At 31.6% G+C, this 23,967-nt stretch overlaps 1 protein-coding gene and 1 long non-coding RNA gene across 11 annotated transcripts in view; both read right to left on the bottom strand.

Moving 5' to 3' along the window:
- LOC123200496 overlaps positions 1-23,712 on the bottom strand; it is a 68,129-nt gene extending 44,417 nt beyond the window's left edge. Inside the window, exons 1-5 of one of the 10 annotated variants that reach the window (XR_006498590.1) lie at positions 23,254-23,712; positions 22,778-22,847; positions 21,711-21,949; positions 21,475-21,548; positions 20,916-21,269 (exon numbers count right to left, since the gene is read on the bottom strand). Coding sequence is in view for 1 of the 10 variants with exons in the window: in XM_044615687.1 (XP_044471622.1) it covers positions 21,475-21,548; positions 21,711-21,737 (101 nt within the window). In the remaining 9 variants the exon portion in view is untranslated. The other 9 variants (XR_006498589.1, XR_006498588.1, XR_006498587.1 and 6 more) reach the window with 9 other exon arrangements.
- LOC123200500 lies at positions 2,422-4,703 on the bottom strand. Its single transcript, XR_006498597.1, has 3 exons — positions 4,535-4,703; positions 2,672-4,301; positions 2,422-2,501 (listed from the first exon to the last, which is right to left on the bottom strand). It is a non-coding gene; the product is annotated as an uncharacterized LOC123200500 (long non-coding RNA).
- Positions 23,713-23,967: the final 255 nt, after the last annotated feature.

Here is a 23,967-nt window from a genome sequence, read left to right as displayed (position 1 = left end):
AGGTTCTCATCTTCTACATATGTTGAAATTTTTCGGTGAATGAATAGTAAAATCAAGAGTAAACAGTAACTTTAGCCAATCATGAAAATGGAATCACAAACAAACTCATTCACAAAACCAAAGTGTTGATACCAGTTGATATGTAACCAAGTGCCAAGTGTTAAGTTAAAGGTGAGTTTAATAAGTGCAAATTTCAAACAAATATGTAGTCAAGTTTGACTAACTCAAGATACAAGTACACAAGTAATAAAAGATAATATAAGGAGATAAATAACCAAAACACACCCAAGGCTTATAGAAGAACCATTGACCAAGGGATTCGACCACCTAACTCTGGTCAAAAGAGAAAGGATAAAGACATACCCACGACTTAGAAAAGAACCATTGGTCAAGGGCAAATCCACCACCAATCTTTGCCTAAGGGAGAAAGGATAAAGGAGAACTTGTGCTCAAAAACACAAAGCAAACAATTTCATTAATCAAACTTTTGATATTACATGGAGAAATTAGGTCCTTATATAGATCTCAAAATATTATTAAACTATTACATTTTCAAATTCAAAATGCAATACAAATAATAATTTAAAAAATCTTTCGAAGAGATAAGGGACAAGGAGCCATCCATGTCTTTGCCGATTTGGGCAATTCTTGAGCCGCCCACTTGTTTCCTTGGCCTCCACCATTAATTGCTACACTTGACTTGATTTAAGCTTCCATATGTTAAGCTAGTACAAAACTAATAAGGTTTGCATAACAAAACACATGATTAATCTACTACAAGATTAACTAAAATGTAATTAAATAAACAAGTAATTTCATTAGGTTTGGATTGAGTTAGTAAAGCTTGAAGTGTTGAAGTTTAATTGTTGATCATGGGTAAAATCCACATCACAATGATACAATAAGTTCATAAAAAAAACATGATAAGGACTTATGGAAGTTGGTTAAATATTAATTTGATGCAAAGTGGATGAACAAGTGAGTGTCAAATATCAATAAAGTAAACAATCTCACACACAAATAGTAGAGAGAAAGAATACATGCGATTTATAACCAAAAGGAGAGCTAATCTGTCAAACATAATATTATTTCAATATCTCATAATTTTTTTTGTTACAATGAATGTATTTACTAATAAATTGTTATATCATACATATAATATATTAATGTGTTTATAAACAAAGATTTTTAACCCTAAGAGAAACTTATTAGAATTCTTATTTCTGAGACAAACTCTATAAAAAATCATATTTCTCACAAAAATCTTAAAATGACTTTTTATAGGGGCACTGTCCTCACTTACTCACAAGAAAGAATGCCCCTACCCATTGATCGAGTAACTAGACCCATATATGCTTGTGTCACACCTTATGGATGAAGTAGTCATTAAATTCAATACAAATAACAAGAATTTGTAAGAAAGTATATGTTCTCACTTATTACTTGAAGAATAAATTATTTTTTCCCCCTTAGTTACATTTGGTTAGATGTGTTTAAAAAATTATTCTAGTAATTTATCTTTAATTGTTAATATTACTTATTTGATTTATTATGTAATAAAAAATTTCAGTAAAATCATATTACTAATAATAAATATGATAAAAAATATAAAGAGTAATTTGATTACCACTTACCATCCCTATCTTAGGTATTAATAAATTATTATACAAATAGACTCAAGCTCAAGTCTCCTGACAAGTGGTAACCCAACACGATCTGTTTAATTCAATCACTAGTCAATTTAATTCAATGGGTAATATAAGTTTAAACATTAACATAGACCGGACTAACCATCAGGCCTCGCTCCAACCAATTCAACTGATCCAGCACAGGTTTCAATTCATTGCTACTTGAATGGTACCAAATCTTGAAAATACTCAATTACATGACTTTCATCTTTCGGAACTTTTGTTCAAGTTTCTATTCAGTAAGCATAATTGAATGGTTAGAATTGTATTTGCCGTTAAACATATAATCAAATTACCCACAGTAACAGCTTGTCTGCCATTCAATTGACATATAAACTGCCTTCATGAATAAAACGGATGCGAAATTATCAATAACACTGCTTCTCCAACGTTACATTTCTTGAACATCATGGTTGTTATCTGTCTGGAACTTGCTCCATTCATTGTCCAGGGCCAAAATGGAGTACCTTAAACCAAAAGGCTGGGTATTTCTCTGATTCTTACGTCTAATATAGCTGAGAAGAAAGAATGTGAACAGATTCAAAGCTGAGGGGCTAACCCCCCTTGATATCCAATTATAAACTAAACATCATGGTCTTACCATGATCGCCAGAGATTCCCACTCCAAACTACAAACAACACCCTGCATCGAAGTTTGTGTGTTCAGTAAAGGCTTTTATATAGACTTCCCGAATGCAAATAGATTTTAAAAAAAAATTGTAAATTAAGTACTTACAATCGAGGGGTTCCGCTGGTCAATGTCAAAACTGTTGATTGCACAAGGTTCAGCCATAAGCTTGGTGGATTCTTCACCTATACAGTAACACATTTATATATGATCGGTCAAAATTTATTTTACAAAATAGTTATCCAATGTGGTAATGGGACAATGAAGATTTTTACTCATCAAAGTGAGCATGTTCTTGCCAGAAATGACAGAGATGGTAAGCAATGGCTGGATGCCTGGATCAAGAACACTATACCTTGCTCAACCACAGCAAGGATACCATCCTCTGAGCACAAACATGGCAGGTAATACTCGTGAAGATGAAATGTTTGAAGATTTTGTATAGCAACCATACTGAACCTGCCAAACCTCACTTTCAGATATTGAAGGTATAGCAGCATCTCCAGTCCCAACACCAGAGAGAACGAGTGGTTGTTGCTGCCATCGTAGATCCCAAACAAATAGTGTACCTGAAGAGCCTCCAGCCTACAAATACTAGAGAATTAATAAATTTGCTTTAAGATTCAAGCTAACAAGAGATACCTGTCATCCTAGGTCACATTAAGAAAGCTGATTCAGGCTTTAAAAATCATCAAGTAAATCAATCAGTTGGACATCCCCATTTAACGCATTAAATGGGCTGTAAAAGGCAACCCATTAAGGCATCACATCAGCAGGGCTTTCAAAGTTTCAATGAAGATATAACGATTAGACTTGAGAAAAGTAACAAAATATGCTACCATAGAATTCCTTGGATTTCACTATAGAACGCCTCTTCTCTTGCCGTCACTAAAAGGAAAACATCATTGACCAACCAAATATTTCTATTTCTAATGTTCCAGCTCACTGTATGACCCAAAATAACATCAAAGGAAAGCAGCAATCGTTCTTAGTTGATATAATAAAACCATACTGGAGCTTCCCCCCCCACAAGTAATAAGAGCATACAAGACTTTAGTAGGTACGCATCTTTTTCAATATTTTTAGTAATTCAGTAGCACCTAAATCATACCGAACTTTAGTAGGTAGTGGGTACATATAAATTTCAATATTATCATCAGAAGCATTGTATAAATGTCCCTAGGCCATGTCTCATTATTCATTTTACACTTCACTGCAATCCTTGCAGCATATTTTGGCACCTAAGAACAGCAACAGGAGGGTAGTAGCAGAAACATTCTAACAACTAATGCAGGAAACAGCAGAGATTTCACATGTATTTAGTACAATGTCCAATTTCATACACACACTTCGAAAGTTGTACAACACAGAGAGGCAAAAGTTCTTACAGACAAGTGTGTTTTCTTGATGGAAGATGATAGGAACCCAGCATTGGCAGGATTGAGGGTAAGGGAGGGCAAGGGAATGGTAACTGGAGGGAAGAATGGTCCAGAAGAATCCACAGCAGCCCAAATATTTGACAAGAGGCAAACTTTGAATAGAGAGGACCACAAATTCTGTTTCAAAAGCATGTCTAAAAGGAGGGTGTTGAGGCAGAGTGGAGAAGCAAGAGTTTTGTGAAAAAATTTCTATTGATTGAGTGTTATATTTTGCGAGAGTACTGGCCTCTCATATTAGCCAGTTTTTGAGTGACTACCTTTTGAATATTTTCCAGTTTTCTTAGGATTTCAGGAATGAATGGATGTAAGGATGGTTTATGAGTAATGACGTTTTGAGTTCCATTACTTCTCCTATTCGTCTAATTTTTCTTGGTTTACTACTCCATTGCAGCCATTTATATTCTGTCTTTTTCTGCAAATTCTGTTCTGAGAGTTTATTCTGAATTGTGTCTTGAGAGTTGCCGGAAAAATAACCAGGATCGCACCGGTAAATAGCACCATGAAAAATCAATAGAATGCACCATCCCGGAAGGCTTACTTTGAGACCTGTGAATAGCAACATGAAAAATCGTTAAACCACGGCAATCAACGGTCGGAAGCTAATGTAAGTAACAATCAAAAACAAACATTTCTTCCCACCGAGTTTATGCACTCAAAAACATATAAATTATGCCAAAAATACTTCAAAAGAAGGCAAAAAATTAACATCTTTAATCAGAAAATGTTAATTTAAAAAAAAAAAAACCCCTCATCGAACAATTCCATTAGCTTTAACGCACCTAAATTTAACAAAAATCTTATAATAAATGTAGGCCATGTCTCACCGCCACGATCAAAATTTGCCAAATTGACCCTCTGTCTTCCCCCACAGTCACGACCCCAGCACTCTCCCCCACATCAATTCCCCAGATGGGTCCCTCCTGAAGCCTCTCACCGTCCACCGCGTGCAGCAACAGTTTTTAATTTCTATAATCAATATGAGCAATGTTATGTGTACTTATTTTTTATACACAATTTATGTATACAGTGATGTGTCATCATATAATTAGGTGATTTTAAAATATGTGTCATTATATAATAAAGAAACATCTAATCATATGATAACATCTCATCTGTGTACATAAATTGTGTATCAAAAATAGATATACATAATTTTATTGAATCAATATATATATGGTTAATTTATCAATTTAATTTACTAATTTATTATAATTTATCAACATAATTAAGTAACCCACCACAAAAATCTTATTATGCATCTTTATATCATCATCATATTCATCCGTGATAATGGACTATCCTTTGTTTATTAAATTCATTGGAAAATTCTTCATTACTCCAACAATCTATTAAGAAATTTGAAGAAATATTGGTTATTAAATATTTACTATTAAAAATAAAACATGCAATACGATCCAAATATAAATTCCAAAATATTGATTCTTTTATTTTGAATTTATTTTTGTTATGTGTTAAATGACAATTCCACCCTCTACGTGTTAGTTTTACATTTACTTATATTATCTAAACAAATCTACATTATCAATTTATGATTATTAATTGAGATATTAAATATTTTAACCTTTTTTTAATAGTATATACATATATATCACACAATTCATTCACTTAACAAAAATACCATAATAGTATTTTCTGTTTCTAAAATGCCCCCATTGACATTACCTATACAGAGAGATTCTCTCTCTTTTTCATCCTCCTTTCAGCAAAGGAAAGAATTTTCACAATTTTAAAAAATAATTGAAACAAACATATATGATTAAACAATAAATCTTGTGAAAGAAATTTAGAGAAAGAAATTGTTAGCCATTATAAAAGATTTATATAAACATAACGGAGAAAGATATGAAAATTGTAAAATTTCTTTAAAGAATTCACATTTCTTACAAAAATTTCATAACAAAATCATCCAAATTCAAGTCAGTCTTAATTCAAACCCTTATATTTTGTGTTTTCTTCTTCAACAATTAAAAATCAAATATTTAAAAATAGATGCATGTTTATTAATTCATGTAAAATATAATTTTGTTGTAATTTTATATTGTTTATATTATTTAATGTTGTGATTTCACGTTGTTGTATTATTTAATGTTGTTTAATATTGTATTAATGGTTAAAAAAAATATAAAAATTCAGTTCTGGATAAAAACCAGACAAAGAACAGGTTGGCGGCAACTCCAACCCTCGACGTTGCTGCCAACCTGTTCTTCATCTGGTTTTTATCTAAACTTGAATTTTCGTATTTTTTAACTATTAATACAACAATATGAAATCATAACATTAAACAATCTAAAAATATGAAATCACAATATTATTATATTTTATATGTGAATTCTCTAAAAAAATTTGACAATTTTCGTTTCTCCCTCCCTTGTATCTAAGTTAAATCCTTTACAATGACGTTCTCTCATGGGTTTTATTATTCAATCACAAAGTCTTATTTATTGAAGAATTTTTTTTTTTCATATTGTAGAGATTCTTTGTTGAAAGGTTAAGGAAAAAGAGAGAGATTACTTCTTTATTTCTGCATGAATTTCATCGATGAAGATATTTTAGAAAAATATATTACTGTTGTGATACTTTTATTTAGAATTTGATATGGGTGACAAATATGTATATACAATTTAAAAAAATGGTGAAAAATTCAATATCCCTTATTAATTTTTTGTTATTGATTTAATATTGAATAATATATTGCATTAAATATGTTTGACTTTTATATTTTTAGAATGACATGTTGATTTTTTATTTTATGTATTTTCACATGTTTTGTGTTAATACACAAATGAACTATGCTAGCCAAAATTAAGAATTAACTAAGATTTCATTTCAAATTGCATAAAAACTCATTTGTTTAACCACTTCCAAGTACAATTAGCAGATATTAAAATGGGAAATTAAAATAATTACCCTTTTTTTTGGGGGCAATTTTGGGGTTAAGTAAAAATATCCTTATATTAAAATATTTAAATAAAAATACCCCAAATATCTCTTTAAATACCAAAACTATCTTTCTTAATTAAATTATTATTTTTCTAAAGGTAATAAACAAATTTACTTATAATGTTGCGGTTTAAACCAAAATACTCTTAATTTAAGACATTTAAACAAAAATGCCTCAAAATAATATCAAAACTATCATTCCTTTATTTCTATATAAACCACATATCTTCCTTCATTTTTAACATATTTGAGAGAGATTTTTTAAAAGAGAAAAGAAGTTTGTGTTCAGGATTTCAGACGAGAAGAAAAAAGTTCGTTATTTTAAGATATTTATCCCTACTATTACTTCAATCATTATTATTTTACTAATAATGCAATTATATGTGATATTTTATATAATAAATTATAGTTGTGTGTAATAAGTAAAATAATAAAAATTAGATAGGTTATGTTATAAATATTATAGTAGTATAAGATAAAATGATATTTGTTAATAAAAAGTGTTAGAGGATAGTTGTGAATAGATAATAATATTAGAAGGTAAAATGATATTTTACAATGAAGGGTGTTAGAGATATGTTAGATAATATTTAGGAAAACATGATATTATACAATGTAAAAGTAAAGTGATATTTTCATAAATTAGTATAACATTAATTAAAATATTTTAATAGTCACAATATATAATTGAATTATGAAATATGTATAATTGTGTAATGCACATCTGTAAATAGTATTTTCAGTTATATTATTTATGTTGATTATATATTTTATTATAGGATTAATCTAAATGGCTAGATATACTTCAATTAGATATGAGAGGAAATGGATTGAAAATGATGACAATATTATAAAACATGTTGAAGGTAATAAAAAATTGATTAATTCCAAAACACATGTTATTCGAAGAATTAATCCAAATAATAAGCGACAAGTGTAATAATTAAGTTAAACATGAAACCAAAACATCTCGACGACGACATTCCTGTAGAAATTTCGAATGATGAAGATGTTGAGGTTCTTAACAGTCTACTAACCTTTTCAAAAAATGTGTTCCAGTTTTTGTTATAACTATAGTTAATGATAATAGTTATGAGACTCAACAAACAGATGAAGATTTACAAGGTGGTGAGCCGAGTAGTTATCCAAAAAATAAAACTATTGGTGTAGAAGAGATTCAAAATATCGAGATAAATCCGAAACAAGAATTTTTAGAGGAAGATTTTGCGTATATAAATAAAGTTGATGTTGATGCATTATATCGTGCGGAAGAATTTCTTAATCGCTACGAAGAAACTTTTATAGAGTGGAGTGAATTTGACGGAAAATTGTACATGATATTCCAATCGAGGAATCAGAGGTTGAAGAGAAGACCAACGTTAATAAAGATATCAGAGGTACAAGTAGTTTTTCGGAAACAAATCATGCTGGTGGGAATGTTCGTACTGTGCATTTCATTAGTTACCACATTTTCCTGATCAACCATCTACATCTAGAAGCTCAAAAGTATTGATCGATAGTGATTTCCCAAAAATCGGTACATTTATTTCTAAGTAAATAACATGTCATTGATGCAATATATCAAGACACGTTTCGGAAGAGATATCAATTTTTGGTGAACAAATCAGACACGCTTAGATAAGTGGTTAAATGTTGTAACGAAGAATATAAATGACGTGCACGGGTAATTAGGGTGGGAGAAAGTGATAGTTTTGAATTACGTCGTTTGGATAGTTGTCACACATGTTGCAGAGATCAAATATTACCTCATCATAGACAAGCAGGTGCCCGAGCTTTTAGACAAGTTTTGAGAACCAAATTCATATTAGTTGATTGTGTTTATCGACCAAAGGAGATCATTGCTAATATCGCTAACCGATATAAAATTGATATATCATACGCACAAGCATGACAAGCGAGAAATTGGGGGCTTCAATCATTGAGGGAAACACTATAAGAGTAGTTTATGTTGCTGTCAAAGTATTGATATATCAAAAAATATTTTTTTTGTTTAAATACAAATTTTAAATAACGAGTTTATCTCTAACTTAAAAAAATCTAATTTTAAAATTATTTATCAGCCAAAAGACTTATTTTCACTAAAAATATAATGAAAATTTAAAGTAATTTTTGCTAATTTTTAAAAATCCAAATATATACTCATTCGTTAATTTTGGTTATTACAATTAGGAGTAAATGTAAAATCATTATTTAGAATTTTTATTTAAATAAAAAAAGTTATTTTTTTTCTCCTTTAATTTAAAAACTAATCATTTTTTTAGCTTAATTTTAAAAGTTAATCTATCACCCCCACCATATATGCGTTTTAGAGTTTTATATTTTAAAATGAACAATTGTCTTCTCAAACTTTGAAACATTGCACTTACTTCCAAAACTTTATTCTATCTTTTCGACTACCGTTCTTCTTGATATTTCTCTTCTGTAACATCTCCCCCTTCCTTGATAGTTTTTTAGTGCAAAAACCATTGAAAATCTAATCAAAATATCCAGATTCTTGTGTGCAAATTTGTGTAAAAATCATATAGATCCGTGTAACGATCTATGCATCCGTAGACACACAGATCGGTCTGATGGTGTTGCACATACATTGGCCACATATGTGTGACATTGTCGAATTGATTTGTGCGTTTGTCAATGCATAGATTATCGCACAAATTTGTGTAAGAATTTTTAAGTTAGCAATATTCTGACAGTAACATAAACGACTCTTCTGGTGTCCCCCTCAATGATTGAAGCGCCCAATTTCTCTCCCGCCATGTTTGTGCGTATGATATATCAATTTTATATCGATCAGCGATATCAACAATGATCTCCTTTGGTCGATAAACACGATCAACTAATATGAATTTGGTCCTCACAATTTGTCCTAAAGCTTGGGCACCTGCTTGCCTATGATGAGGTAATATCTGATCTCTGTAACATGTGTGACGACTATCCAAATGACGTAATTCAAAACTATCACTTTCTCCCACCCTAACTGCTCGTGCATGCCATTTACATTTTTCGTTACAACATTTAACCACTCATCTAAGCGTGTCTGATTTATTCACCAAAAATTGATATTCCCTCCGAAGTGTGTCTTGATATATCGCATCAATGACATGTTATTTACTTGAAAATAATGTACCGATTTTTGGGGAATCACTATCGGTCGATACTTTTGAGCTTCTGGATGTAGATGGTTGATCAGAAAAATGTGGTAACCAATGAAATACATCAGTACGAACATTCCCACTAGTAGGATTTGTTCTTGAAAAACTACTTGTATCTCTAATATCTTTATTAACGTAGGTCTTCTGTTCAACTTCCGATTCCTCGATTGGAATATTATGTACAACCTTTCCGTCAAATTCACTCTACTCTGGAAAAGTTTTTTCATAGCTATTAAGCCATTAAGAAATTCTTTCGTACGATACAATGCATCAACATCAACTTTATTTTATATACGCAAAATCATCCTTTAAAAATTCTTGTTTCGGATTGATCTCGATATTTTGAATATCTTCTACACCAATAGTTTGATTTTCTAGATAACTACTAGGTTCACCACCTTATAAATCTTCATCTGCTTATTGAGCCTCATAACTATCATCATTAACTGTAATTATAACAAAAATTAAAACACATTTTTTGAAAAAGTTAGATAAAATGTTAAGAACCTCAACATTAGGGCTGGATTCGAGGCGAGCTTTTTCGGGCTCGAAACGAGCTTAGCTCGAACGAGCCCGAAACAAGCCTGTTATAAGTGAACGCGAACACGAACACGAGCCGAAGCAAAAACCAAAAAACGAACCCGAGCCCGAACCCGAACAGGGGAATGCTCGGCTCGGCTGGCTCGGCGAGCCAAGTTAAGCTCGTCATTAATATTGTTGGTTGGAGACCTGGAGCCTGGCGGTATTTATTATATTTGGCTTATTCTATGTTGACTTTGTTTTGCTTTGCTGGTTGGCTCCTATTAAAAGAAAAAAACGTTGTCGTATTGGCTGTTGGAAACAATTAAAGAAATTAAAGCAGCAAACCTAATATTTTTTCTGCTGCTCTTCATTCTTCTCTGCCGAGAATATTTAGCCAAAACTAAAATACGCCGACAACAAGGTTTTCCATTCCACCTTTCTTCTCTGCTGTTCTTCTCTGCTGTTCATCCGCCGACAAGGTTTTCCACCTTTCTTCTCTGTTGTTCAGCCGCCGCCGACAAGGTTTTCCACCTTTCTTCTTTGTTATTCAGCCGCCGACAAGGTTTTCCACCTTTCTTCTCTGCTGCTCTATTTAATTATTTATCAAACAAGAGTAATTTACATTCTGATGTGTCCTATAAAACAAGTTAGGCTTGCTAGATTTCGAACCGACTTTAAGTCATATAATTATTTTATTATTCCTAAAAAATGCATGACGATAATAAGTTTTATTTTTTATTGATTTTTTAAAGTTTTATTTATATAAATTAATGGCTTAGGAATTAATTGGAGATGAATTTATGAAAGACAAATTAACTAGAGAGTAATTTACAGAAGCACATATAAACCTTGGGAATTTGCTTTTTTCTTTTTTTATTTATATAAATTAATGGCTTAGGAATTAATTGGAGATGAATTTATGAAAGACAAATTAACTAGAGAGTAATTTACAGAAGCACATATAAACCTTGGGAATTTGCTTTTTCCTTTTTTTAACATTTGGGTTTTTTTTCTTTTTTTATTTATATAAATTAATGGCTTAGGAATTAATTGGAGATGAATTTATGAAAGGCAGATTAACTAGAGAGTAATTTACAGAAGCACATATAAACCTTGGGAATTTGCTTTTTTCTTTTTCTAACATTTGGGTTTTTTTTTTTATTTATATAAATTAATGGCTTAGGAATTAATTGGAGATCAATTTATGAAAGGCAAATTAATTGGAGAGTAATTTACAGAAGCACATACAAACCTTGGGAATTTGATTGTTTCTTTTTTTTACATTTGGTTGTTAGTAATACAACAAAATCAAATATATATATATATATATACACACACACACACACACATCAAAAACAAAATGTAATTGATCTTATTCACTTTACACTTCTATATTCACTATACAGCAAGGATTAAATGAAGTTTATTGTTCAACATGCCAAATTCCTTGCAAATTTAATTTATCTTAGCTCAATTGAACTTCTTATGGTACTCATTATATTATTCATTGTGATATAATTGTTTTTGCTATTAAATTATCTATGTCTTGAATGTAGATGCACCAAAAAAATATTAGTCGAGGTTCCTCTTATTTATCAACTGCAACTGGAAAGAAACGTTCCCATTCATCAAGGTCGGTAAAAGGGAAGGGAATAGCAATTCAGGGATCTCATTTGCGTGATTCTGTTGAGAATCAAGAAGTAGAAACTACATTTATAGAAGATTATGAAAAGTCTGAAGAAGATGTTGGTGAGCGGGAAGATATAATGTCTGAAGGAAAATCTAGCTCACCTAGTCCTCCAGTTATCCCGCCTAGCAAGAAAAAAAAGACCTCAGTTGTTTGGGAGTGTTTTCCTGAAGACATGATTATAATGGTAGGGGATGTACGATTTGCTGTATGTAAGTTTTGTAAAAAAAGGTTAAAACTACAGAAAACACATTCAACAACACACCTTTGTCGTCATATGGGACAATGTGTCGAGCGAAAAAAGGCAATGGGGAAACAGAGTTCTTCGAAGGGACAAATGTTGTTGAACTTTCAACCAATAGAAGAACCAGGCCTCCTCACTCCACCCATTGTGAGATCGAATGCAAAGTATAATCACGATATGGTATGTTTTAAATATTTAAGTAACTTGTTTGGTTATTTTCTATTGATTTCATACTAATTTTTATTAAAATAATTAACTATTATCGTGATTCAATATGCAGATCCGTGAGGCATTAGCTCACATGATTCTGATTGATGAATTGCCATTCTCCTTTGTGGAACATATTGGCTTCAATTATTTTTGTAGTATTCTACAACCATTATATGAGAGAATAGGCAGAAAACAAGTAAAATTTGACTGTGATCGAGTTGTACAAGCTGAAGCCAAACAATTGAGGAAATTTTTTAAAGAGTTAAGAAAGATAAGTGTGACAACTGATTTATGGAAGTCAGATGCACAAAACATTGAATATATGGTTATAACTGCACATTGGGTGGATCAAGAATGGACATTAAATAAACGCATAATCAGCTTTGTCCATGTGCCTCTTCCAAGAAATGGGGAAACTATTGCGCAGGCTTTGTACAATTGCTTCGAAGATTGGGGTATTCAGAATAAGGTAAGGTGAAATTTGTTTATTTTGCTTATCAATGAAAAATGACAACACTTAAATTTATATGTGTCTTAATGCTATGTTAACAGGTGTTCACTATCACTGTAGACAATGCATCAATGAATGACAAGTGTATCAAATCATTGAAGAAAAATTTTAAGATGGATAGATCTCTAGTTTCTGGAGGAAATTTATTTCACATTAGATGCACGGCTCATATCATCAATCTTCTTGTTCAAGATGGTATTAATGAAATTAAGGATATTATTGATAAAGTAAGGGACAGTGTGAAATATGTGCGTGCAAGTGAGGTTAGACAACGAGACTTTGCAAGCACTGCTAAAATTTGTGGGATTAAAGAAAGGAAATTGGTCTTGGATTGTCCCACTAGATGGAATAGCACATATAATATGTTGAATGTGGCATTGATATTTCGAGAAGTATGGCCGCGATACGGAGCTAAAGATGGAAACTATTTGCAGTATTTACCAAATGAGATTGAATGGAAAAAATTGGCTAGAGTTTGTGACTTTTTGAGAGTTTTTAATAATGTAAGTAAGATTGTATCAGGAACTGACTATCCAACAGCTAACTTGTATTTTATGGAGGTTTTCAAAGTAAAAAAGTTGTTAAAGGATAAAGAATTTGATCCTGTTGTGGCCTCAATGGTTAGATCGATGATAGTAAAGTTTGACAAATATTGGGGAGAGGTTAACCTACTCATGGCAGTCGCAATCGTTATGGATCCAAGGTAATTATCTTGATTATTAATATATTGTTATTATTAATGATCTAAGTAAATTTTTTGTTATTGTAGGTATAAATTAGAGTTTATAAAGTTTGCTTATCCCATTTTATATGGGGAATATGATGCGGAGATTGAGCTTGACAACCTACGCCATACATTGGAAGAGTTATATCATGAGTATGTGGAACTTTTATCAACAGACAACCCATCCCTCACCCCTATATCACAGATGGAATCATCTACCTCAGGTATATAATTTCATTATATATTAATATTAATTGTCATATCATAATTCTTAAAGTTTTAGATTAATTTATAATCACATGTTTTTAATAAAAAAATATTGTAGGAATACATTCCAGTTTCATATCTTCACATGGAATGATAGATGATTCTGATATTGTGTTGCAATGGCAAGCACACCGTAAGAAAAGTCAAGCTGAAGCGGCCGGAAAGTCAGAGTTGACAATGTACCTTGAATCCGATGTCTTTGAGTTTGAGACATCAGAGGGTGCAAAGACAAAAAAATTTAATGTACTTCATTGGTGGTCTGTTAATCAAACCAAGTTTCCAATCTTGTCACGTATGGCGGCTGAGATTCTTGCAGTTCCGATCTCTACTGTTGCTTCAGAAAGTGCTTTTAGTGCTGGGGGTAGAGTGATTGACTCATATAGGGCATCTCTAGCACCAAAAACTGTAAGTATGCTTATGTGTGGAGGTGATTGGATTCGAGCCAAACATTGAGTGAAAAAATCAATACAGGTATAACTTTAACTTCATATACTTATTTATTTATGACTTTTACAATCGATTTAATAAACGATGTGATGTGCTTTCTTGAAGATTGAGGACGAAGAGACTGAGATTGACATATTGCTAGACATTTAAACAGTCACGTATCGGAGGTAATGCAATGTTCTCATACAAATAAGAGCAAATTATGTTCATATATGTCTCATGATTAAAAATATGTAATTGCTTTTAGATGCTATTTGTATGAGAACTCAAGTAATGTTACTAGACCGTGATGTGCTCTGATAGTATTTCCCGTATACAAATAAGAAGCGATTTTCTTTTACGCTTACTGAAGCAATATATTGTTTTTTTTTTCAAGAATCCAGGTTGTTTTGGAAAATTCCCATTTGACTCACATATATGTGTACTTAGCAGATATATATATGTCTTTCATTTTCTTATTTTTTATTGTTGCCATTTGCTTCCAAGCATGTTGTGTAACATCAATAATGATTTGAACATTTATGTTTGTTATATCTTCCTCTATATGGGTTAACATTACACTCATTTTAATATTAAATTTTATTTTTTCAAGCTTTTGTGTTCAAATTGACATTCCAATCTCTTTTGCTGCCATATATAAATGGAGATATATGTATTGTAGTTGGAGAGCAGCACCTTATATATATATAGAGAGATTTCTTTTCTCCCCACCTTTATATATTTTTTTTGGCCAGAAGTATGATATTTTGTTCTAATAAATGGTCAAGCTCTTGTGAACTTGGCTCTGACTCTCTGCTGTCACATCTTCCAATTTAATTTTTTGTAACCACATAATAATTAACTTGAAAGAATTCTTTAATAGAGCATAAAGTGTGTCAGTGTGTTCTTGGTGAAAACTCTATAAAATGTAATAATAAGCTGCAAAATGTAAAGAGCCTGAGTGTTTAAGGCTGTCTGCAACAAAAATTTGGATTTATGGCTTGGAATTTTTATAGTTTATGTTCACTTATGATTTTATGTTTGCTCTATCCCGTGGTAGCTAAGACAATTAATTTCTGAATTTTTCAATTTATGTTATGATGCTGGCGGCTAAGTTTGACATTATTTTTTTTAATTTGTATTGCAGACTCATGCCCTTGCTGAGTATATAGCTCAGGTGAGAATTTATTTGAATCTCCTTACTTTCCTTGGTATATTTTGTTTATATCTGAGTAGTTCTTATTTTATTTATTATTGCTTTGAGTTGCTAAGTTTGAAAATAAAATTCTGCTTTTAGAAATAAAACGGCAATTATTAAAATACTGCAAACAGTGTTATTATTATTATTATTTTTTTTTTTGCAGATGTTTATAAAGTGTACTCAGATTATCAAAATTTTGTTGATTGAAGGAGGAAATGGATCGGAAGTCTGGATATTGGTGGTCACTTAACAGCAAATATATTACACTCATTCTATTTTTTTGTTTCACTGAAAATATTTGCTCCTATTATAAATTTATATGTATTTTAACTGCTGACGAGCTTAGAATACAAGCCCAAACCCGAGCCGAGCGAACCCGAGCTATTAGAGACGAGCCCGAGTTAGGTGCGAGCCGAGCACGAACACTTAAATTATAAAGCGAGCCGAACACGAACATAAGTTTTGACGAGCTCGGCGAGCCCGAAGCGAGCCGAAAAACGAGCTGATTAAAAACGAGCCGAAAACGAGCTAAACAGTGTTCGGGCTCGGCTCGGCTCGTATCCACCCCTACTCAACATCTTTATCATTCAAAATTTCTACAGGAATGTCGTCGTCGAGATGCTTTAGTTTCATGCTTAACTGAATGTTAAATATCCTTCGATCTATATTACACTTGTCGCTCACTATTTGGATTAATTCTTTGAATGATGTGTATTCTGAAATTTTAATCAATTTTCTATTATCTCTAACATATTTTATAATATTGTCACCATTTTCTATCTATTTCCTTCATATCTAATTGAAGCGTATCCAGCCATTTAGATTAATCCTATAATAAAATGTATAATTAACATAAATAATATGACTGAAAATACTATTTACAGATATATATTGCACAATTATACCTATTCCATAATTTAATTATATATTATGAGTATTTAAATATTTTAATTAATGTTATACTAATTTGTGGAAATATCACTTTATCTTTACATTGTATAATATCATATTTTCTTAAATATTATCTAACATATCTCTAACACCCTTCATTGTAAAATATCATTTTACCTTCTATTATTATCTATTCAAAACTATTCTCTAACACCTTTTATTAACAAATATCATTTTATCCTATACTACTATAATATTTACAACATAGTTTATCTAATTTTTATTATTTTACTTATTACACACAATTATAATTTATTATATAAAATATCACATATAATTGCATTATTAATCAAATAATAACGATTGAAATAATAGCAAGGATAAATACCTCGAAATAACGAACTTTTCTTTTCTCGCCCGAAATCCTGAACATGAACTTTTTTTCTCTTTTTAGAAATCTCTCTCAGATATGTTAAAAATGAAAGAACATATGTGGTTTATATAGAAATAAAAGAAGGATAGTTTTGGTATTATTTTGAGACATTTTTGTTTAAATACCTTAAATTAAAGGTATTTTGGTTTAAACCCCAACATTAGGGATAAATTTGTTTATTACCCTTAAAAATAATAATTTAATTAAGATGTGTAGTTTTGATATTTAAGAAAATATTTGGGGTATTTTTGTTTAAATACTTTAATATAAAAGTATTTTTGCTTAAGCCCCAAAATTTGAGGTAAATTTTATATTATCCAAAAAAATGGATAATTATTTTAATTTCTCTTTAATTAATATAACAAATAATATGAAATATATTTTAAAATAATTATATCTAAGAATATTTAAGTAAAATAATATTATTCTTTTATTACCTCTAACTAAATACAATAATTATTTATACCTACTAATTTTTATTAAATATAATAATAATTTATATTTAATACGCTTGAAAATAATTTATCTTTGTGATAATATTTTATATTTAGTAATAAAACATTATTTAAACCAATGGCGCCATTCCAGTTTAATAAGTCATCAAAATCCCAAGGGAAGTTAACATTTGATAAGAAGTAATGATCATACAAAATACTTTTACCTTTGCTTGAGACGCATAAAAGTTGAGCCAACTTGGGCATTACTTGATTAGGGCTTAGCTTGATAGAGTCCACTTAAGGCTCAAATTTGAACTCAAATTCAAGTAAAAAAATTATAAGTAAATTCACAATTTATATATTTATCAATTATTGTCATATTTAAAACAAGTAAAAAGATTTTAACGATGTGAATATAATTTATTAAATTTTGAGGGATTTATAATATATATTCATGCGATTTTAGGGATGCAAGATTTTAAATTTTCAAGGGTTTATAATATCAATAAAATTATATATGCACACTTGTAGTATATAATTTGTGTACACAGATAGTATATCATAATGTGATTTGATGATCTTAACTTAAAGATAAAACAACATTCAATCACACAATGACATATCTTCTGTGTACACAAATTATGTATTAAAAATGAGTACATATTACATTGCTCTAATAATATTATATTCAAGTCTCTAGCACATCAAACCAAACAATAAGATCAAACTCATTTCAAGTACAAGATTCTAATGACTCTAAGTTTAGTAACCAATCCCACAATTAATACACGAGATAAGTAAAAGTTTACTCTTAATATATCATTTGTGGGTTTCAAACTCATATTCTTATGCTTGAGTATCTTACCTTTATCACTTAAACTATTCAATGATGCTAACTTAGAGGTGTCAACAGGTCAAGTCAAGTTATGCCATGTCAGCCTTGGCCTAGCCTATCATGTCAATTAGTTTGATCAACTTGCCATTCATTGAAGGCCTGTGACACAACCTACATTTTAGTAGGCCATGCCATGTGGGAGTCTTAATGGGCCGACCCACAGACTTAATTAAATAATAAAATATTTTTTATTTAATAATTATATAAAATTAAATATAATTCATTTTTAAATTAATAGAACCAAAGATATGTGCTTGAAAAATTTATTGATAATCTCTTGTGAGAGAGGAATATTATAATACAATATGGAAAAAAATCTAAAATAATACAAATCAATTTATATACATAATATACAAATATAAGTTCGAATCATATAATTTCTAGTCATATTAAATGTCCAAATTCTTAAATTCTTCAAATATATCATTTGTTATTCGATTATGTAATTTAAATTCAATTACCACCTAATCTTTCATACACATAATCGTCTCGCCATGTTAGGATGTAAGTTATATCACCTATTTTCTAGCATGCATTTACTTGCATTAAAAGTTGATTTCTATTGGACTCCATTGTGTTTTTATAATGATAAAAATCTAAATTAGAATTATTAATATGTCAAAGGAAGGTGTAAGTGTTAAAACATTACAAAATGGGCAAAGCTTGAAAAATGCAGTGTAATACCCCTCTTCAGATATATACCATTACTTAGAATATGCACCCGAAGAGACGTGTTAACTTAAACTTTTCTCCAATCACAAACAACAGATAACAATTGCATGGTTATACAATAAATTCTCACAATCACAAAAATGTATAATTATTAAAAATAATATCCTCATCCAAATCTATAGTTACAAACAAAGTTTAGGGTTTAGATCACTATATTCCCCTTATTCACAACTCATAGCGATAAAATTGTCAATTTTCATTATGATGAACATGTGTCCATTGCCCTTACTTCATGTTCAATTCATATTGCTCATGAATAGGCATCATCTCATTAGCTTGAACGGTTGTTCACCTAGACTTTTGACTAATGTGTTAGTCACATTCGTTCGCCCCTACACTACTCATTCATTATGGATCACCATGAACATACGTTTGTCCCATACGACGTTGGTGGTCTCTCTACCTAATGCAGGTTCCCAGGGTGAATAAAGTTTATTGTCTGTAACTTAGGGGATGAATGGATGTCACCATACACTTGAACGACCATTCATTGTTATTTACAAATTGTCGATTGACCTGTTCCTTACCATTTCTACCAACCACAACAAGTCCAAGCCTAGAATTAATAGTAAGCAAACCTAAACATGTTTCTATCTCAAAATAACCACCAAACATACATTTATATCCCGGATCGTAAACTGAATATCAATTTCTTCCAACAGACTAAATTAACACAATACACACACACACACACACACATACCATCTCCATTATATAGGTTATATAATATTGGGCATGCCTCAATCACGATCATGCAAAATACTTAAGATCAAGGACCAAAACACGTTTTGTGAATTGTTAAGTTAAAGTTGTAAAGAGAAGATCATCTACTTACCTCTCTTCTAACGAAAGTAAGTTCTTCACGTGGCTTCAAGTTTTTCAAAGTCTTGGTACTCTAAAATCTCCCTCTCACTGACCTTTTTTGTGCTCTAGAATTGTAATGTGCGAATGTGAGCCAAACAACTACGAATATCCTTTTATTTTTTCAGAAATAATGTCACGAACAATCGTCTGCCTCCAGAAGTGGTCGTTCCAACATTTTTCACTCAAATGCAAATTCCGAAATCACCACGAAACAAGCCTTTATCCAATTTCGAATTTGGAAAACTAATGAACAAGTGTGCATCTTATTATGAATGCTCATTCATCATTCCACAGTTATTTTCATGTAATCAATGCGAAATGATAGATTTGCCTTTTCTCAAACACAAATGTACATTCCAACCCTCAAGCATTGTTTACACACTTTTAACATATCAACACAATAATCAATGCAAAAAGATAAAAATACTTTTGAACGTACCTACGAGTGTGACAAAATAAGTGTAAGATAATAACACAAATATAAACTTTGACATGGTGTCTTTGTATGATTGACTAATGTTGAATTAAAAATAAAATAACATTCAATTATAAAGTGACACAAAATTTACACCCGTAGTTATTACAGGTGGAAAGATATTGAGTTTACTCTAGCTTGAATCCATATTTGGTTCAAATGAGCTAAAATCAAACTAAAATAATTTTAACTTGTTGAATTCAAACTTGACTCAAAATCAATCTAACACCAAAACTCACTTTGCTGACAATTTTTTTCATCTTCTACAATTATTCAAATTAGAATTCAAACAGATCCTTGCTTGAATTCAATTAAGGTAGAATTCAACCTTAATTGTTAATATTACTTGTTGTGAAACCCATCTTGACAATTTCGATTAAAGAACTTCTTGGTTGAAGAACGCTTTAAAATATATAACTCAATTATGTGATTTTCATCTTTCAGATTCGTGATTTTTATAGCAATTGCACAAAACAATACCCAAATGATAGAAAACAGAAACAAAACTCAGCTCAAGAGCAACAATTATTTGCAAGTCCAAATTAACAATGCGGCCATTTTTAAGAACTTTTGTTAAAGTTTCTCATTCACTAAAGCATGATCAAATGGTTAGAATAGTACATGCTGTTAAACGAATAATCAAATTACCCACAGCCACAGCTTGTTAGCGATTCAATTGCGATATAAACTACCTTCATGAATAAACTGGATGTGAAGTTATCAATAACATTGCTCCAACTTTGCATTTCAAGGACATCATAGTTGTTATCTGTTAGGGACTTGCTCCGCTCATTGTCCAAGGCCAAAATGGAGTACATCACACCAAGATGCTGGGAATTTCTCTAATTCTTAGGTACATTGCTGAGAAGGAAGAATGTGAAACAGATTAAAAGCTGAGGGGTTAACCCCCCTTTACAATTGATTCTAAACTAAACATCACAGTCTTATCACAATTGCTAGAGATTCCCACTCCAAAGTATGTATATTTGTTAGTTCAGTAAAAGGCTTTTATCTAGTCTTCCCAAATGCAAAAATAAATAATAAATAAATCTTGTTAAGTACTTACCGAGGGGTTTTGCTGGTCAATGTCAAAACTGTTAACTGCACAAGGCTCGGCCATAAGCTTGGTGGATTCTTCACCTATACAGTTAGACATTTATATATAATCAGTCAAAACGTATTTAAAGAAATAGTTATCCAATCCAGCAAAGGGATAATGAAGATTTTGACTTGCCTAACTGAGCTTATTGTTGCCAGAAATGACGCGGATAGTAAGCAATGGCTGGATCACGAACACTATACCTTGTTCAACCACAGCAAGGAGACCATCCTCTTGAGCAGAACATGTCAGTTAATATTTGTGCAGATGAAATGCTTGAGGATTTTGTATAGCAATCATACTGAACCTCCCAAGCCTCACTTTCAGATATTGAAGGGACAGCAGCCACTCCAGTCCCAACACAAGAAAGATCAAGCGGTTGTTGCTCTCATCGTAGATCCCAGGCAAATATTGTACCTGATGAGCTTCCAGCCTACAAATACTAGAGAATTAATAAACCAGCCTTAAGATTCAAGCAAATAAGGGATACCTGTCATACTAGGTCACATTAAGAAAGCTGATTCATGCTATAAAAATCATCAAGTAAATCAATTGGATGTCCCCATTTACTGTATTAACTGGGCTGTAAAAGGCAACCTATTAAGGCTTCACATCAGTATGTTTATCAAGCTATAAAACCAGAGTTTGAATGAAGATATTACAATTCGACTCGAAAAAAGTAATAACTTATGCTACCATAGAATTCCTTGGTTTTTCACTATAGAATGCCTCTTCTCTTGCAAACACTAAAAGGAATACATCATCAACCAACCAATTATTTCTATTTCAAATGTTCCAGCTCATTGCATGATCCAAAATAAAATCAAAGGAAACCAACGGTTGTCCTTAGTTCCTATAATAAAACCATACTAAAGCTTAGCCACTGGTAATACGAGCATACAAGACTCTAGCAGTTAAATATTTATTTCAATATTTTTAGTAATTCAGTTGCACCTAAATTATACAGGATTTTAGCAGGTACATATATATTTCAATATTATGATCAGAAGGATCATTTAAATGTCCCCAGGCCATGTCTCATTATTCATTTTAGACTTCACGGCAATCCTTGCAGCATATTTTAGCATCTACAAAGAGCAACAGGAGGGGTACTAGCAGAAACATTCTAACAACTAAAGAGCAGGAAACAGCAGAGATTTCACATGAATAAAATAAGAGAGAGGGCAGAGGCAACAGTTGAGCCGACTATAACTACAATGTTTACACAAGCTTTGAAAGTTTGAAAACTCAAAGAGGCAAAAGTTCTTACCAGACAAGTGTGTTTTCTTGGTGGATGAATATCAACTGAATGTACCATACCAGAAGATTTTCCTTAAGACCTGTGCAAAAATCACCACGAAAAGCCCATAATCCACAGCAATCAACGAAAACCATCGAAAGCTTATGTAAGTAACAAACAAAAACCAACAAGCAAAGGTTCATTAGATCATTCACAGCCCAAACATTTCTTCCCACCCAGTTTATGAACTCAAACATATAAATTATGCTAAAACTAACGCAACATTTAAAACTCATCTTTTAAGCAGCAAAAGTTAATAAAAATAACCCTCATTGAACAATTCCATTGCCATTAACTTACACTAAATTTAACAAAAATCATTTAACATATAAAAGAGTAAACTTTATTATAGCAAATGATCGCAAACTATATATATATATATATATATATATATAAAACAAAGATCAAAGCTCACCAGTTTCCTTTAAACTGCGAAAGCGGCTCACCAGGGCGTCTCAGATCCCACTATTGAAGTCCAAATCCACACCCAACAGTCATAAACTCACTCGGAGACGCCCATTTAACGCCGTTAAACCCCACCAAACCCTCCCCATCAAAGACCCTCCGTCTTCCCCAAATGGATCCCTCGTGAAAACCCATACCGTCCACCGCGTGCAGCAACTCGAACCCCGAGGGGCCCGCAGAGAGCAGGTGAAGGGAGCTAGAGAGAGTCGCCGCAACGAGGATTGGGGACTAGCTGGAGGAGGCGAGAGAGGAGATTCCAGAAGGTGGGGTCCAGAGCGAGTGGGAGAAGAGAAGGATTGAACGGAGGGGGTTGGGGTGACAGCGAAGAGTTTCCAGAGAGGCGAGAGCGTAGTGAGTCACTTCACGGCGTCGATATGAGCGGCTTGGGGGAGCGTAGTGAGTCACTTCACGGCGTCGATATCGCCATAGATGTAGTCTTTTCAAGAAGGTCATAAAAAAATAATAATAATAAAAAACAGAGAGTAAAGAACAAAATGATTTTTGTAAATAGGTCAGTCAGACCGGGCCGGGCCGGGTCGATAAAAGTCAATACAACCATTATGTACGGTCCAAAATTTAAGCTCTACAAGGTAAAAACCCATAAATAGGGTACCCGGGCCATATTAGAATAAAACACAATTTGAGATTGATTTAAAATATAACAAATTCAGTTAATAATTGATTAGTTAAGATTT

This window comes from Mangifera indica, chromosome 17, assembly GCF_011075055.1.
Source record: "Mangifera indica cultivar Alphonso chromosome 17, CATAS_Mindica_2.1, whole genome shotgun sequence".
NCBI classification, from domain to species: Eukaryota; Viridiplantae; Streptophyta; class Magnoliopsida; order Sapindales; family Anacardiaceae; genus Mangifera; species Mangifera indica.
The sequence above is the reverse complement of the archived record's forward strand: the minus strand, read 5'-3'. Positions and strand labels throughout refer to the sequence as shown.